This window comes from Suillus plorans, assembly GCF_016647745.1.
Source record: "Suillus plorans strain S12 chromosome Unknown HD556scaffold_42, whole genome shotgun sequence".
Taxonomy (NCBI): Eukaryota; Fungi; Basidiomycota; class Agaricomycetes; order Boletales; family Suillaceae; genus Suillus; species Suillus plorans.
The window spans coordinates 207,448-225,315 of NW_024537426.1; the positions used below are offsets into that span (position 1 = coordinate 207,448).

The following is a 17,868-nucleotide window of genomic DNA, read 5'->3' on the forward strand; positions in this document are numbered from 1 at the left end:
CGAGCAAACAACGAGAGTCAGCCGCAGCAGTTGGTACTTTGCACAGCGAATGACAAGCTGGCAAGAACATCGGATAAGATGAACAGGCAGCTGCGGGAGCATTTACTCCAATTGGATGTCACAGCTTTAACGTCTTCTGGCTCTCTCCCTGCCTGCATTCCCCTTTATGTTGGCATGCCAGTCATCCTACGCTCGAGAAATTTGTGCACGGATCTAGGAGTTGCCAATGGCACACAGGGGATCGTCCAGCGCATCTACACCACCATCTGCGACTCCGGTTTCACTTACTGCACTTGTGCGCTTGTAGAATTTCCCACAAGCCGGGTCGCAATCCCAGGTCTGCCCGCAGGCGTTTTCCCTGTCACCCCAATCTCGTGGGCGTTCACGACTTTGCCCCCCGGCTCTTTTGATCCATCAACCAAGGTCAGGGTCACCTGTAGTCAGTTGCCTATCCAGCCATCATTTGCGGTCACTGGTCATTCGGCTCAAGGCAAGACCCTACCGAGTGTGATTGTAGACTTACATGAAGGGGGTTTTGGTGCATATGTCGCTGCATCCCGAGCACGATCTAGAGAAGGTCTGTGCATCACGCAGGCTGTTACGATTGACCAGTTGAACAGGCCACTGCCATATGATTTATTGCAGGAAATGAAGCGCTTGGGTGATTTAGAACACAACACCTACATTCGACACGGATTCTCGAATGGTGTCTTGGTGAATGTTACGGATCCAGAATCAGAGCATGAGTTCCCTACCAAAAAACTCCGTGCTAAGTTTCTCCATGGTCCAGGTGCCTCGACACAGCGGAAGCGCTGCGCTGCCAGTGAGATTTCAGGAATCATGAGCCGACCGACCAAAGTGCGTAAGATTCACTGGGATGGGCCTTCAAGAGCATCGGCCACACCTCTGACAGAAACACCCAGCATGTATGAAGTACCCGCCCCAAGTACTGAAGCCACAGCTGGTTGCACGTGGTCCGAAAGTGATTGGTCATGCGCTTATGACACCGTGTTCATGGTATTGTTGTACATCTATCGCTCATCTGTGATTCAGTGGCGAAGGAGTTGGATATCTCTTGGCTCTCTTAATGCAGACTTGGCCAGACAGTTCGATCATCTCTGTGGTTCAAGGGATCAACTCTCATCCTCCCAAGAATTCAATGAAGCACGCGATCACTTCCGTAAATGTTTGGGTGTCTTGAGCCCAGCTCACTTTCCAACTCACGGACAGGTTGGAGCCTCGGCGTCTCACATGCTGGAACTTATGACAGGTGAGAGTGCATGCCGGGGCCATGCACAGATACAGTGTATTGCATCCGGTTCGCTGCACGACCCGACAACTGTACTCGGTGCCACTCAGGCGTTGCCTACCATTTGCGACCACAACGCATGGGAGGCTCTCATCAGAGACTCCCTGGTGGGCAACCCGAAGGCCTCGTCGGTGTCTACCCAGGCATGGGTCAACATTTCCCTCGAAGGCCAGAAAATTGTATCCAGTGGCGCTCATGCATTCCCTCCTTGTAAAGAGTGTGGAGGAGGCACGGAACTCCGCGTATTCTTCGACGATCCTCCGCCATTGATCACATTCGAGGTCGTCGTCGACTCACTGCCATCTCTCTTGGGGTCTCCAACTTTCTTGGCTCGCATGCTAGATCCCGAACGGGTGGTGTGGCAATACGACGGCCGAGTAAACGTTGGAAAGCCTTCTTTCGACCTTGCTGCGACTGAGCATCGGACATCATCGTCCACATTCGACTACAAAACGTTGAAGACCCTGCAAGGCCGCGCTGCTCACCTGCTCATTTACATGTTACACTAACATCGGCCAGGCTTATGTGAGTCTGATCTGAAAACCCAATGCTCACTGAGATAAACTTTTCTCAGTACTCCAGGCATGGTCAGGTTTACGCGACCCCTTATACCTGATGCAGTCTTTCAACCGCCCCAACCTGTGCTATGCCGCAGTACAGCCTAAACCGTCCACAAAAAAGAAGGTGGTTCAAGCCATGACTGGTTTCATCAAGTCACAGCATGCTACCCATACTGCCTACACCTTCTACACTCCCCTTCTTGAGGGATCCACTCTGCGCTCATTCCAACCCAGCCACCTCCAGGCATGCTTAGGTTTACGCGACCGCTTATGCCTGATGCAGTCTCTCAACCGCCCCAACCTGTACTATGGTGCAGTACAGCCTAAACCGTCCACAAAAAAGGAGGTGGTTCAAGCGAACACTGGTTTCATCAAGTCACAGCATGCTACCCATACTGGCATTGTGTACGGCTTCTCAAATTCGGAGTGTGAGGAACTTGCAGAGCCACTGCGAAACGACTATGGCTTATCTGCCAAATATTACTGTGCCGATGTCCGGACCCGGGTCAATCACAGAACCTGTACACAGGCCTTCTATTTCAGCACCAGTTAATCCCGAGCGTGCTCAGCAATGACTGCAGGTCACCCACTCTATTCGGCGGACATCTTCGTACCCCTCAATAGATCACGTAAGTCTGATATGTCATCTGCTGGTATTGCGAATTCTAATCAATCCCATCCCTGTCTCTTGCCATGTTAGGTGTGGCCTTCGCGAGATGCATGGGAATCATGGTCCAGAGTAGCCTGGGCGATCATTGTTGCCTTTTGTGCATGAGCATGACTATGTTTGGTCTCACTTCCAATATGCCTGCTTATATCGAGGCATCGCCATAAAGGCCGCCAGTAGTTTCCCATTTTCATCCACCGTCCAAACAGCACAGACAGGCTCTCGCAATGGCTGTAGCTCTGATGGAAATGTTGGATATGTTTGATGGAGAGGGGGCGATCATCTTTGGTAGGTCGTTGTTCGCGTGGAATCGAATGCACACGCTGAATCAATCGCAGTCGAACGAATCAAACGCAGGCCCCCGAACTTTCATGTTGTGGCGTGTGGCACAATAAGAGAGTCTGCGAGTCTACCTGGCACTCCAGACCCCGTACTCAGCATGTTGGTCATCACAGAGCATGTGCGATTCGACCCGAATATCTTTAGAAGTATGTACAATGGCTTGCATATCTTGCTTCAGACTGACACGATCAGGGACTGTGCGATCTATCGCTCATGACAGGTCTGTGCAAACTGTGTGCACGGAAAGTGAGGGGCTGGCAGCAATTCTGGCGGCAGAGGCTAGACAACTTTGTTGTGGGGAATGTGGCCGTTCATTGGAGAGAGATCAGGTGTAAGGAGTGAGGTCCAGTGTTAGCTCCAGGCCGTCCAATGTGACAGCGAGTGTCGTACTCAGGAAGTAGTGTACTTGCATATGTCCACGCGTGGGGTGTGCATTCTTTTCGGACCTTACCACTTGATGTCGTGAATCACAAGATATTTCTCATGATAGTGTCCACATCGTTCATTCGCGCCATCATGACCAACTCACTGGCAGAAAAGGCAAGGATGGTCACAAATCACATGCTGTGGCCAGACACACTCAATTACACACTATGATGGCAATTAAAAAAAGGATGCCTCCTCCACAGTGGTCATGGTGTGGTAGCTCTGGGGAGGCATGAGTAGTACAAGAGGCTAGCTGCGTATTCAGCATGAGCTACTGGACTGAGACGTGTTGAACTGACCTGTTGATGAGAAGGTTGGCATGATCGATGTCATTATGCATCAAATCCATGAGGCCACGAGGTCCCTCTTTCATCACCAAGAGACTGCCTTTGATGACTTCCGTGCAGCCATTCAGCCTCGCCATCTTCCTGATCAAACGGTTCCTTTGCGTAGCAGCCGCTGGTCGTTCGAAGAAAAGTGTGTAGAGTCCGTCTAACACACCAGGTATGTGTGGCACATGATCAAAGGTACATTGCAGGCATCTGCGTGCGGTCGTATACACGCCAAGACTATACTGCTTCACCCAATAGTTGACATCTAAATCATCAAGACTGGGGCAGGTCGGCGCACCGTCTCGCACCGGTACAGGAACGAGAAATGGTTGGGTGCTTCTCGCGCCATAAAAAATACCTTGAAAGACGTGAAGGTAGGTCTAGGTGGAAGACCAAATATTTTATCCTCAGGAGACAACGGCGGACAGGGAAGGACTCACAGGCTGGCGGCATGCTAGTTGAGTTGAAACGTGTCTGACGTCTAAATCTGGGAAGAAGGGTTGGTTTGTCGTGGTGGAACAGGCAGGAGTCTGCGTCAGACCGACATACCTGTTTGGGATCCGGCACACTCGTAATTCGCAGCCATGACTGTGAGGTTATGCGGGCACGCTGAATTGAGGCAATACGAGTTTAAGCGCCATTCGACGTCCGCGTCGTTTGATACATTTTTGATGGAAGAATGTGGCGACCAATCTAGAGCAAGAAGGTGAGGACTGGACTCAACATGGTGCCAGAGGGTGGGACACAGCTTGCCACATGGTCGACGGAGAAAATCGGTGTCTTGGTGAAGTCGCAGACCATGGTTGGAATTGCCGGCACAGCCTATCTGCCTGCTCCACAGTGATTGACGTCCTGTGTGCGTCACAACAGAGAGTCCTTCTTTGCACCATCGAGAGTAAAAGCATGCAAGTCCCCCTCCATTCATGAATACCATATCTGCTGTGGAAGGAGCACTGAGGATGACGTGTAAAACATGCATGCCTGGCTTAGGCGTGGACATGGTGATGAGACTCTCTCCCTTAGCATATTGACGGCATTCGCCAACGGCATACCGCAGGGCTGGATGCCGTTGGTCAGAGATTTGCACAAATTGGAAAGATTCCACGAGGAAGGTGTGCATGATCTCGAAGCCATCTTGCGCACAGACGAGATTCAGGTCTCGGCATGGATGGGCAGTGTCACCTGTCAACATCGCGCGAGAACAAGAGCCGGTCATCAGACAGTTTGTCATTTCGCAGGCGGCGAGGAAAGACAGTGCGTGAAAGCCTGTCCATGGGTGAATTATACACATCAGTCGCCTGCGGGTGACGCCGTCGACAAACTGACACATGGTACGACACGTTCGAGCTACTGTGAGTAGGTCTGGGAGCCTGAGGGTCTCCAAAATCAGCATCCATATATCCTTGCGAGCCAAGAGGGCTAGGTGACTGATCAGACAGTTGGACTTGTCTAATGACCGGCCTACATACTTTTGGTGTGGGGGTGTCCTCCTTGCATGGCAGGGGAGATGGCATGGAATGGATTCATCGATATGACCGGGACTTGATGGCCTTGCAAGATTCTTGGTGGGGTGTAGTTTGCTGTAGGCTTGATGGCGGTAGAGGCAGGTCGCAACGAACAGCCAAACACGACTGACGGGGTCAAATCGCAGTGACTGTGTCCCTTATCACATGTAAGTAATGTTCGTCGGCGGGCGACGACGTCCCGGACAGTCTTGGCCCATCTCCATCGTGGACAATGATCGATTCATGTGGGCTTTCTTTCCAAGATCGATGTTTTAGCAATGATCGGGGGACATTCGGACGGAACATGCTTACTTGTGACTGGGTAGTTTCAGCTTGCCTTGAATCACATGCGGTCAGGCAATGTATCGACGAGCCCAGTTGAGGTGTGTGATCGATCGGCAAAATGACTTGGATTGAAGATAGGTTAATTAAATGGGGTGTCGCCACACCCATCTTCGGTTTCTAACAGTGACAAACAGACACATTCATGGACGTCCAGTGGCAACATTGCCCAGCCAACATTCATATGCGAAGCATCATGGTGATCTATTTGGTAGGTGGGGTGAAGTTCACAGGGACATTCCAACGTTGACGTACCCGGTCACTGGGCGTGATCACCCACGTCCAAAAAACCTTGTGGGACAAAAAAAAGGTCTGACAGTCGGGATGGAAAAGAAAAATAGGGTGAGGAGCAGGTGATCGACCGACCGGTGTGCACCGATCACACCAGCCTGAAAAGACACGATCATGAAAGAAAGGATCTTGCTCGACTGAGATGGGACAGATCGAATTGCAAGCACGTAAACATGGCATGTCAGCCCATCGACCCAAAAAAAAAAATTGAGTTTTGAAGGTCGAATAAAGGAAGAGGCTACAACGCAAAATTGACCAGGACCCATTCACCCCAATCTATCTCCGTCTCGTGTACAAAGCCATTCCAGCCATGTCTGCAGCCAACAAATCACTTGACTCCACCTTGCTCGAGGCTCTCACAGCCACGACGACTGCGCCAAACGCGGCGAGCACCGCACGCTTGTCCTCTATAGCGGGGACTAACAACCCTCGGTTCTGGGACCCAAAGATCCGCAGTGAACAATGGTATGATACCAAAGGGGAACCTTTCAGCTTGATCTTCCCTGCCATGATCGAACCAATGGGAAAGCACTCACGCATCGATCCATACTTCTCTCTTCCGACCTTGAAGCAGGCACGTGCTTGTTTGTACAGTTTCTCGGCCTACTGACATGCGCTCCAGCCGGTACTGAAGGATGTGCGCACTGTGAAGGCGCAGTTCCAGCTCAGGACTTTGGACGACGGTTATCCAGCAGAAGCTGTGGTATGCAGCAGGAAGGCGGCAAACACTTTGATGCTGCTGATCAGCAAATGTGAGAGCATCAGGGGTAAAGGTGGGCATCTCAATAAGGTCAACAGCACCACAGACTCATGGATATCGGCAGATAATCGAGAGGTGATCCAATTCCTCCGTAACGCCGGCACCTCCAGTGCGGATCCCTTGCACTTCGTGGTGCACAGCGACCCCTTGTTTCCAGAGGCCGGCGAAATGAAGCGGGAGGTCATTCCCGAGTTCAGCCTGGAGGACTTCGAGAGTGAGTGTAAATGAGAGAAGGACGGAATCATGCTCATACACTGATTTGCAGACACGGACTTGACGTTCACAGGCGGTAAGACTTCGCCTTCGTGGTTCCACCAATGACTGACAGTGTCTGTGGGTGCAGATGTCTTGAAAGAGAAGTTTGGTCCCAAGAAAAGCTCTGGGTCTTCCGTCCCAGAAGTAGCAGAACGCGGTGAGTCTGTTGGTGCATGTGCCAAGATCGATGCTGACTTACCTCCAGGAGTAGAGGACTGGAAGATGAAGCACTTGCCAGACCCACAGGGGCATTACAACACGGTAATGGAGCTCTTCAACCTCCAGGAAATTCCCGTAGCAGTCCCCAATGTCCGCGACGCCGAAGGCGTGCTCATTCACCCTGCGGAGTACAGCGAGAAACTGACGGCCGGCCTGCCAGTTGCAGTCAAGGTCGTGATGCGGTTGTGAGTACATGTTGACCCACGAATGATCGAGCACTCACTGTGGTACAGGTGGACCTTCGCACCAGATGCAAAAAGGCCAACAGGTAGTAGGATCTACCAGACCTCCCTGAAGTCCCTGAAGCTGCTGCCATTGGGAAATGGGGGAGAATCCGTCATCGCGAAAATGCCTGCACAGATCGCTGAAGGCAAAGGGAAACGCAAGGCTGACGGTCACGCGGGTCAAGCGTCGCCGTCCAAGAAGGCACAGAAGAGCGGTGGTGAGACGGTAGGTTGAAAGATTTCGCATTAGACGAGGTTCGAGGTTCTGTGTCAACTAAAGAGATGGTGTCTGGCGGTCTGAGATAGATGTTCTGTAAATCTTGGTACCTGAATAAATTGTGCTCGCACCCAATAACGCGTGAAGAAACATGTCATCCGATGGTTGGCTGTCGAGCAATAAGATTAAGTCGGAAGGAAGGGGAAACCTAACGGCCCTACTCGGAGTCTCAATGTATGCGTTTAGGCAGACACAATAAGCCAATTCCAGACACTGGCAGGGTCCGAGGTGGTTTGTGATGCCAGCTGACTAATATAACTTGGCACGATGTGAGTTGCATTGGAATCGCGTGCGGCTGCAGACTTCTTAAATGGACGTTTAGACAGACCGGCTCTCATCCGACCGAGAGGTTTGGGAGTGACCCCGATCACTTCAAGAGAAGACAGGTAAGTAATGTTGATTTACAGGCGCTTGGTGTGAAATATCTCCAACGGATTCGTTTGACAGAGATCCAGAAGTTCACAATTCACGACATACAACAGTGTTCTACAAAAATCGATGAGTAAGTATTTATCTATCATACTGACGTAGTTTGGAACTCATTTGGCAATATCCAGCAAGTTTTATATTCTAACGGAACATGCTTGGTATATTCTCCACCTTCCTTCAGAACAATATGCCCCCTTCTTTCGTGGCTTGTGGCTCAGGCATGGAGTCGTTCAATGTGTTCGGCCGTGAAGCACGATGGCTGATTGTCTGTCGGCTGGACGACCCAATTGGTGGGTGTCAGACACCGTCGAGTGACTCAGCAACAAGTGGGTCTCCTGTCCAAGAAACAAGGTTTGCAAAAATGGTATGTGCCGAGTGCCGGACACCGGCTTGACAAATAGTTTTGAGTCGTTGTAGCGTATCACTTGTTCATACCTCCCATCTATTCAGCAGATAACCACTGTCGCAACTAAGCAAAGATGATCACACCATCAGTCCGAGAGCTCATTGACCTGTTCGATGCAGAGGGGGCGTTCATTTTCGGTAAATCCTCTCTCTATCTTGGTGCAGAGAAGCTCATCGTCACCAGTGGAACGCCGTGGCGAAGAAATGCCGAGGTTTCATGTGGAGAAAGCGACCACCATCAACGACACTGGAGGTCACTTTCCGACGAGGGATGATGCTGGAGTCCTCATTGCGCCTGATCTACTGTTCGACATGCCTCAGATGCTGGCCGGTACGTTGAATATGTCTTTTCTGCTCAGCATGCGATCCTGAACTTCCGCAGACATGGCACGCAGGTTGGCAAACGACATAAGTGTGGCGATCATCTACGCCTACATAGAAGACTTGGCGAACCACCTGGTCGCGGAAGCCAGGAAACACGATAATGCGCCGTACATGTCAAACCATGGCCAGCTGATGGATCTCCTTACGAGATACGGGACCGGCATGTCAGATACAGACAACGCTGCATGAATCTGCATAGGGAACGAGTGAGAAAAGATGTATGTGATGGGGTAGATACAATGAGAAGGGGTACAACTTATGGTTGTGTCAGTAGGCCAAATGTCACATAGTGTCTGTTTGCTGGTCGTCAGACAACCAGAGAATGCGTGCCGGTAGTGCACTGTATGGGACACTGGGCATGACTTGGATTGATCTGCCCAGCTCGTGGGGGAAACTGATGGCCGCCAAGGCTTGGTCCGTCCAATGCCTGGTAATTGCCGGGATCGATCGATCGAGAACGTGGCCACGGCCTGGAACACGTCGATGCCTGTGATTGTTTTGATCGTGTTGGCTTAGTCTCAGAGCTGTGGCAGGTTGTGTGGGGGGTAGATCCGGGTTAGTGGGTGGAATATTCTGCGAAGTGAAACAACGGCAAAAAAATAAAAGGGTGGATGAAAAAATGTGGAAAGATCTCTCTTGCCAACATCTACATTCTTCAGACCATCGCCTGCGAAATGACAGACGCTAGAATTGGTTGTGAGTGCATTCAGCGGCCTTGTACTCGACTGATGTGTATGGTGCAACAGTTTTGCGAACCCGGGCTATGGTGCAAATCATGTGTCAATACCTGGATCGCCTACCTGACTTGCTTTCGTGCATGCGTGCGAGCCACGAGATGCGGGATGTGGCGAGCGCCGTGGCTGGGCAAAGGTTCAACAATATCATTGGACCCTTTGTGGGTGCCCATGGAGCGGAAATGCGACATTTGTTGCATATCACCACCACTTTGATCACGGGTTCCTGTGCGACAAAGATGCTCATGGGAGGCGATGGAGCACCGAACAACCTCAATTTGATCACTCCTTTCGAATCAGCGGATGTGTTATATGCTTACATTGTGTCCGACTTACGGTACGAGCATGTGGACATGGATGCTACCCCTCACCCCACGTTTGGAGACTCCCTGCACAGTTTTGCTAGATTTCAAAAGGGTAACATGCACATTACAGTCTCTGAGGCTACACCGGACGGATTATTCAGAGTCGTCACTTCCTCGCCCACAACAGCTGACATGACCATCATGACACCGGGGGGCCTGGCAGTGTTTTATCCCCACTGGACCCTGAAGAAAATAGCATTGGTGAGCCACCGAATGACGAGAGCAAAGTTGGTGGGTCAGGAGCAGGGAATTGTGTGGCCGAGCGTAGGATGCGCCGGGAAGTCCGATTTCAGCGTGGAGAGGTCAACGAACTTCCTGGAAGAGGCTTGCGGAGCGAGGTGCCCCTCTCTCTGGCGAAATGTGGCAGATGAGGGGGCGCATATGCTGGTGATGGAATGGGACAACAGGTTTTCCATGAAGTCCCTCGTCAACCGTTCACAAACGATGTGGCGGCTGGCATTGTACTGCCAGAACAGATTCTGTTGTTACAACCCCAACAACAATGCCCATACCGCTTCCCTGCCCATCGTACCTGCGCCAGGAAACCTGATGAGAATTCAGTTGCAAGAGGCGGAGATTGAGGAGCACAGGCCGGTAGGTGTTGTCAACCCTGGTAGATTCGGAAGGCCTTGACTGACAGCTATGGCAGCATTATGAAGGGTCCGTGCGTGGACTGGTCTACGGAACGAGCGCCTGCACTCCCCATGTGGTGTCAGTCCCCTTCAGGGATGGAATCAAGAAACTCAATGACATCTCTCACCTGCAGGTGACACATTGGGTGAATCAGTTGGGGCCTGACCTCTTTGTCTCATCTACAGGCAGACTTCGAAAAACTTATAATGTCATTGCGGAGATGCCTGTGGGAACCCCCGCCCTCGGTTACACTTTCTTCCGGGAGCATCCGGCTGTGTTCGCTGCACCCAACAGATTGATTCGGATGATAGCGGGTATTACGGAGAATGCGGACGACGTCGCAGGGAACATTTTGGTGGTGAAACATGCTCGCGGGAGAAAGGATGAGCTTATGGACTGCAACGAGGTAGACGTGAGTTGGGTCAACGGTATCATGAAACAGTAAGCGCGACGTCTCAGGGTGTAATTATCGACTGACAATGACAAGGACTGTCAGGGAGGGTAGTTTCTGGCGATCAACGGGGGTGATCTAGATTACACATCGGATTTGGTTTGCTGGCCGCAAAAAGTGGGGCTGTTGAATAGGTCGAGACTAGAATGCGATAGCAATCAGATAGAGATTCGGATGGTAACTAATGGACGCGACATGACACTGGAAGATGTACGCAAAAGAGACGGGAAACATTAAACAAAATGCGCGAGAAAGGGAGTCGGGGACTTGCTGCGTCAGCGGCGTTACCGATATCAATAATCATTTGAAAATACAAAAATTATATCTATCTATATAAGAGTTCAACCAAAATGTGTCACAGTTATCAAGAACCGTATCACTCGTCCACTCTCGTGGGACCATGGCACCAAAATTCGGTATAAGATGGATGCTACGTACAATATTTGCCAACGGCACGATACTTGCTATTTTTTCACCACCATGCAAGGCTCGCGAGAGCTTGTAAAGTCCGTGGTGTCGATCCGGAGCCGAAGGAAATGGCGTGAACCACTCGATATAAGCCAAGTGGTTGGGAACCTCAACTGTTGGCGGAAACAGGAGTGGCAACATTTTTGAAGGTAACGAGAAAACGACTCGTACTTGCCCGACACGGACTCCTAGATTCGGACAACTGTGAGTAACTCTATCCTTAGCAAATAGTGGTGGCTAAATGTACCTTCTATACCTCCATTAACAACATCTGGATTCCCACCAATATTCACCAGAGCCGTATCCGAACGGCGAGGCCGCAGACCAGAATCTGAACTCCGTTGTGGTCTCGCATGCACTGAGTCCAACGTGGCTGTTGCATCGCCGTGACCACAAGCATCTACCGAGAGCCACTTAATCTTGTGAAAAACGGAAAGAGTTCGGAACGGGAAATGGATGTCCCGTGCTAACGCATCCAGTGTTTGACTACGGAGGGGGATAGGATCATTGGCATGGCTGAGTTGGGTGATATAGCGTGCGAGTGCTTCACGAAAATAGGTAGCGCCATACTCCTCGACGAGGTTGTCTATACTGACGGCCTTTGCACTAGGATGCTTCGTCATAGTTTGAAGCCGACGAAAAGACATATCAGGGGGGCGCGAATGGTAAGGCTCGGTCTCCTCAACACCAGCATGTCGCCAGTTGACATACTTGTCATGGCGCATAATCTTCTCCTTCCGCTCGAGCCAGCGTGTCATCTGCACAAATTCATCTTTGTGATTCGTAGCACGGTAAGCGTCCTTCGCAAAATCAATGTGAAGTCGTTCGGTGTACTCAGTATTATAATTATCTGTCGTACCCAACATCATAATCATGGCAGAGTAGTGGCGAGTGGCGTGAAGTTTGGGTAGATTGAAATTCGAACGGACACCGAGTTCAATGAAAATGTCCTTATTGTCGTGGAAAAGATCGAGTGTGTCATCCAGCAGCTGTAGAGTCTCGGAGCTATGGCATGGATATTGAGCTAAATAGAGGAAGTCAAGTAGGCCCCGCACTGCTCGTAGAAGACGGCCTGCGTTTAGATTGTTGGGCAGACGGATCCCAATCACGATACCGAGGAGAAAACAGCAGATTTGTGCGTGTTCAGTTCCACTTATACGCGACAAGCTGGTGATGCCCTTGCGGAATAGATGTATATGGTGATTGGGAGGAAGACAACAACAACGAGCATCAAGTTCCGCTGCTCCACAAGCAGCCGACAACCAACCTAAGAGATGCTTTATCAAGCCTTGATATAATTGGTGCAACACGTCTGGCGTGATTGCACGGAATATATTGGCGAACGGGAGGTCTTCCCAGAAAGGATGGACAATAGGCTTGATGCCTGCTTCCGAGCAAGCGCGAACAAAGGATAGACTCCCTTCACCGAGAGTAGCGAGGGCATCTAGCACCTTGCCCAGGTTTCATAAGTGAAAAGGAGCTGTGTTGCTACCTGTTTCGTCAACGTCCATGTCACATTTCGGACACTCTCCAAACTTGATCCCAGCAGCGAGAAGTTGTTCTGGGTAGTCACCAATGAAGCTGGCAAATAATAGGTGGCAATGGCGAAGGACGCCATCCCCACTAGCCATACGAAGCCCTTCTAGTCCTATAGATTTCAGTGGAGCGAGAACACAGCTTAAGCATGCGTGATAGAGGTTTGCCAAAGTTCAGCGACGTGAAGCTTTGTTGGTGATATGCTCAAGCCGTGTGCATGGCAAATAAGCTAGGAGTATATGCGCACCACACGAAGGTTTGTGTCGTATTTCCTTCGGGATGTTGCCAATGGTGAGATAGACGGGATAGACGGACTTGTTGCGAAACAACGTTACTTGTGTTTTGTCGGATGAGATAATGATGGGAATAATGGTGCCGCCTGGACTGTGTTGGTCAAGTTTTTTCTAAAGTATTGTAAGTATCATATCTCATATGGACATAATCAGTTCTTCATACCTGCGTATTCCACCACCATTTGCTGGTGTGCATATCATGGAAGAGACGAATTGTCTCGTCTTCGTCAGAATAATGCCGCTCAGGGGCAAAAGCAAGATAATTTGCGAAGTCAGGATCACCATACAATGACTTGACACATTCGATCACATCACGGTAATAGACGTCAAAGGCTTCTCCAGCGACAATGATCTGCTCGCGTTTGAACTTTGGACGGCCCGTTGGAAGCTCATGGTCGACAATGGCATTCAACTCGTTTGCATTCTTGAATGAGAGCAACAAGTGTTCACTGACCTGAGAATCGAAGTTAATTACATAGACTTTCAGAATTAATGGCATCCGACTTACCCCCTCAATTGCAAGCAGGTCTGACAATGCCGTCGAACTCACTCCACGAAGCTTAGCCCATCTTGCAACCTCCCAATCCATCTTGGATGCAAAAGGGTGATACAAATTCTCCTCCGCATTGGCAAGGTGCGCCCCATACTCCATGTTCACAGCACGACAGTTAGTTATTTGTTGGCCAGCATGCAGATCTGGGTAGGGCACGACCACACAACCATGCTGCCCTTGTGCGCGTGCTTGAATATCCTGGTGAGCACGGCATTGATCTTCTCGGAAAGCTTCATCATCATCAGCCAAATCTTCGATGGCATCCATGTCATCATGCTCATCTTGCTCTGCGACAGGAGGCTCCCATTCAGGTTCGAAATTCCACCCTTCATCGTCTACATCCTCATCCTCACTACCACCAGATTGCTCCTGAGCCCACTGGGCTAACTCATCCTCAGGCTCGTCCTCTTCATATCCTCCATCAAGATCCAAGTCAGGCCAAGTCGACTCGTCAGGCTCGAATTGTGGTTCACTGGTAGGTACTTGGGAGTGCGACTGATGGTACAGTGCTCGACAATGTGGGTTGCGGCTCTTGGCAAGATGTTGACTCAGACCAGTAACAGTGAAATTGTCGCGGGAACAAGCAGGGCATCGAGTGGACATAGTTGTGGAAGAATGTCGAGAGAACTTGTGTAGAGGGGGTAAATCAGCGCCCGACCAATGTTACACGCGAAAACTTCCTGCCAGTGAAGTTGGGCCAGTTGAGAGAAGTATAAAGCAGCACCCAACCAACGCTACACGCGAAAACTTCCTGAAGTTGGGCCAGTTGAGAGAAGTATAGAGAAGCAGTGCCTGACCAACGTTACACGCGAAAACTTCCTAGGGTCAGAGGCAAATGTCAGCTCAATTAAACCCGGTTTGAAGTGAACCCACCTTGAAATGAACTGCCTCCGTTGAGATTTCAAATACATTGAACGCGTGGCAGTTGCACTGCAATGCACAGAAACTGTGAGGCGGTCATTGTCCAGGCAGTCGAGAGAAGTATAAGTATAGAGTGTGCCAAAGCAGCACCCGACCAACGCTACACGCGAAAACTTCCTGAAGTTGGGCCAGTTGAGAGAAGTATAGAGAGAGTGCCAAGGCAGCGCCCGACCAACGTTACACGCGAAAACTTTCTAGGGTCTAGGCAAATGTCACCTCAATTGAACCCGGTTTGAATTGAACGCACCTTGAAATGAAGTGCCTCCGTTGATATTTCCAATTCATTGAATGCGCAGTTGCACTGCGACCTCTTCAGCCCGCAGTCGAGAGAAGTGTAGGAGAGGGGGTATGCACGCAAACTCCCTGAGGTCGTGCCAGTCGACTCTAGAAGTAGTATAGAGGGAGTGCCAAAGCAGCACCCGACCAACGGTGCCAAAGCAACACCCGACCAACGTTACACGCGAAAACTTGAGGTACCCGACCAACATTATACACGAAAACTTGAGGTAACAACTTGGTGTCAGCTTATTTGAACCCTTGAATTGAGCTCACCAAATAGACTGCCTCCGCTGTCAACGCCCCTTGAAAATTTTAACGGTGCCCTCAACTCTTTTTCCTCGCTCTTTCGACCTTAAACATTCCTTCCAACATTCCTCGAGTCGTTAGCTTCTCATCCTTTCAATCCCAGGCTATATACAATGTCAGCGCCTCTTAATTCTCGTGGTGAGTGACTCTGACAGCTCACCATCTTTAAGACTCACTGGGCTTCAATAGAGCCACGAAATGCAAAGAAAAAGGCTATGGAAAATGCAGGTAAGTATGCCGGAGTCTTCATAGAAAAACTGATGCTCACCTCCGACTTGAGTTTGGATGCCTAATAAGTCAGCAAGGAAAGTCACTCGTCTTGAGGTATCCCCGCAGGGCCCACCAGCAGCTGTTGCCAAACCAGTCAAAGCAAAACTTAAGATCAGCACCGGTCACCATGTTTTTTTCTACTATATAAGCCAAATACTCACCTTGAATCAGGTAAAGTGCCGTGCCCAAAAACAGATCCACCTGTGCCGAAAGAGGCTGCCGCGACTCGGACTGGAACCACTCGCAGTGACAGCTCAGTGAAGAATTTAGTATCTTCCAAACTGAGTGCGTCACTAAGAGTCTATATGAAACATAGGAATCAGTACTAACATTAGTAATGGTACGCGCGATAGAGCGTCAGCGTACCTTTGCAGACGACTTGGAGGAGGATAGCGGCGATGAATCTGATGGTGGCAGTGCGGACTTGCAACCTGACAAGCCTCGAGGTTAGTCATGATGTCTCAGTTGGAAATCTTACTCATGTGACCGTGTACACATGACAGCCAATTATTGCCCTAGCAAACTCTGTCGCACATACGCCATGCGCGATGTCTCAGCGTTATTGGACTCTGATGATGATCAGCCTGAGGAGGACATCACAAACGGTAATGATTCTGATGCTGACTGTGAGGAGAGTGAGGGCGAGGAACCTGAGACCACTGCCATGATGCTTTCAGATGAGGTTAGTGATAGTTTGTACAATGTTCGAGTCAGATGTACTCACACAATGATTGTCATGGGGACTCAAGGTCCCTTTGCTCGTCAGCAACATTAATGTCAACTTGAAGTCAAAGCAAGTTATTCAATCTCGTGGCAAATCCCAGTCCGCCCGGGATGCAAAGCAAGCTGCAGAGGTGAGTACATACATACTATTGAACTGCACTCAGGCTGTATACTACTGAACTTGACACTATCTTTAGATTCCAACCTGGCGCGATTGTGACAATGCTGTTTCAGAGTCCATCGATGAAACTACTACTGCATGTGGCGAGTCCTCCGAACCTTACTCCAGCGATGTTGAACCTGCCACACGGACCCGATCGGCTCAGACCATCGCTTCTCTCATTCGAACAGAGAAGGGACACGTCAAATTACTTGATCAAAACAATGAGACTCAGGGAGTAGTGCGGAATGTGATTATCGACGCCAAAGGCTACATTATCTTCGTCGATGCTTATCCTGAGCTTGTCGACAAAAACCAAGTCTCACTCCAGTCTTTGCTAACAGTGGCCAGGAATCGTGGTGTCCATGCTATTAAAGAACGTCTTCAAACTGATGCGCGGTATGCTGCTCACCTTGCTAGTTTAGTAAGTCCTTTGCACGTCTCAAATTTTTTCATTTGTTTTAACTATATTTAATTACTTGAGGTGGAGCCACGCATTCCGTTATTGCGCCGTGACCTGAAAGTGGCTGCATGTGCAAACATCGATAGCTACTTTCATCTTGGCAACAACTTGGTCAAGGCGAAGAAACTTATGGAGCAGCATGCATATATATATGCCTTGAGGTTTGATGTAAGTGCAATCGTCATCTGTTCTCCGCTCAATATCTCTTCGTCATATTCCCTTCTACATATCATCATTGATCCTACATCTCGAGCCTCTAACTGACATTCTTCTTCAACAGTTGAACCACGATGCCTCGCCCATAGGGAAAAAACCCTACCAGGGTGAGCTGCTGATCTTTCTCATATACGAGGGAGTCTTCAGCGGTGCGAAGTCCATTGGTGTCAAGTTTGCTGAGCGCTTTGCCGAACTGGCAAACAATAAGGGCAATCGTCCTGAAATACCCATTCCATTACTGGCACTTGTGGCGACAGCGGTATGGTCCTTTCTACTGAGCTTTGTGCTGTATTTACTCGTTTTCAAGGTCTATGCGGCCCTTTTCTGGAAGATGCTTGGTTCACCAGGGAAGTTCAACTTTACAGGGAATCAATTCAGCGAGACATATGTGTTTCACATCAGGTTCCTCGAGGACTTGAAGAGGGATGCACCAGGAAAGTTTCACTGCATGATGGCTGACATTTACGAAGCTGTACAGTAAGTTTCGCTGGTGTGCATGGTGCTGTTTTGACTCGGATACTGACTCTGCTACTCAAAGGACCTTGAAACAGAATGGGAACGAACATTTCGCTGATGAGCATCGAGATGCGCTGGGGCTACTCGACCTGGATGGCATGGCAGAGGATTAGGTCCTATTCGTGCTGATCTATACCTATAAAAATCACAGACTTGTTGATCACACCCAGTAGTAAACTTTCCTAGTCTTTGGCTGCGTATTATGTATATCTTCCGATCAAATATTAGTCCATTTTGCTTATAACACTGTCCGA

At 49.9% G+C, this 17,868-nt stretch overlaps 5 protein-coding genes across 5 annotated transcripts; 3 read left to right on the forward strand and 2 right to left on the reverse strand.

The window, feature by feature from the left end:
- Positions 1-174: 174 nt before the first annotated feature.
- Positions 175-672, forward strand: HD556DRAFT_1240499 (uncharacterized protein; the record flags this gene model as incomplete). The annotated part of the gene is made up of 1 exon (XM_041298116.1): positions 175-672. A coding segment is annotated over one exon (498 nt), but the record flags the coding sequence as incomplete, so codon positions are not given.
- Positions 673-3,510: 2,838 nt separating this feature from the next.
- HD556DRAFT_1445199 (uncharacterized protein) lies at positions 3,511-5,163 on the reverse strand (the record flags this gene model as incomplete). Its single annotated transcript, XM_041306895.1, has 6 exons — positions 3,511-3,553; positions 3,604-4,016; positions 4,077-4,123; positions 4,186-4,902; positions 4,963-5,055; positions 5,106-5,163. 6 exons carry the CDS (start codon positions 5,161-5,163, stop codon positions 3,511-3,513), a joined length of 1,371 nt encoding a protein of 456 aa, XP_041158372.1.
- A 921-nt stretch (positions 5,164-6,084) lies between these two features.
- Positions 6,085-10,992, forward strand: HD556DRAFT_1309866 (uncharacterized protein; the record flags this gene model as incomplete). Its single annotated transcript, XM_041300336.1, has 21 exons — positions 6,085-6,358; positions 6,397-6,526; positions 6,573-6,748; positions 6,800-6,823; positions 6,878-6,946; positions 6,995-7,193; positions 7,242-7,458; positions 7,836-7,895; positions 7,957-8,011; positions 8,041-8,096; positions 8,120-8,302; positions 8,509-8,674; positions 8,726-8,891; positions 8,962-8,993; positions 9,039-9,141; positions 9,244-9,286; positions 9,357-9,423; positions 9,474-10,420; positions 10,476-10,490; positions 10,593-10,900; positions 10,947-10,992. The coding sequence occupies 21 exons, from the start codon at positions 6,085-6,087 to the stop codon at positions 10,990-10,992; spliced, it is 3,336 nt and encodes a 1,111-aa protein (XP_041158373.1).
- Positions 10,993-11,210: 218 nt separating this feature from the next.
- On the reverse strand, positions 11,211-13,859 carry HD556DRAFT_1432897 (uncharacterized protein; the record flags this gene model as incomplete). Its single annotated transcript, XM_041305172.1, has 6 exons — positions 11,211-11,566; positions 11,626-12,822; positions 12,871-13,026; positions 13,096-13,318; positions 13,371-13,661; positions 13,716-13,859. The coding sequence occupies 6 exons, from the start codon at positions 13,857-13,859 to the stop codon at positions 11,211-11,213; spliced, it is 2,367 nt and encodes a 788-aa protein (XP_041158374.1).
- A 1,520-nt stretch (positions 13,860-15,379) lies between these two features.
- On the forward strand, positions 15,380-17,727 carry HD556DRAFT_1309868 (uncharacterized protein; the record flags this gene model as incomplete). Its single annotated transcript, XM_041300337.1, has 11 exons — positions 15,380-15,404; positions 15,456-15,494; positions 15,708-15,821; positions 15,890-15,982; positions 16,040-16,218; positions 16,286-16,390; positions 16,457-16,843; positions 16,904-17,050; positions 17,163-17,357; positions 17,406-17,575; positions 17,637-17,727. The coding sequence occupies 11 exons, from the start codon at positions 15,380-15,382 to the stop codon at positions 17,725-17,727; spliced, it is 1,545 nt and encodes a 514-aa protein (XP_041158375.1).
- Positions 17,728-17,868: the final 141 nt, after the last annotated feature.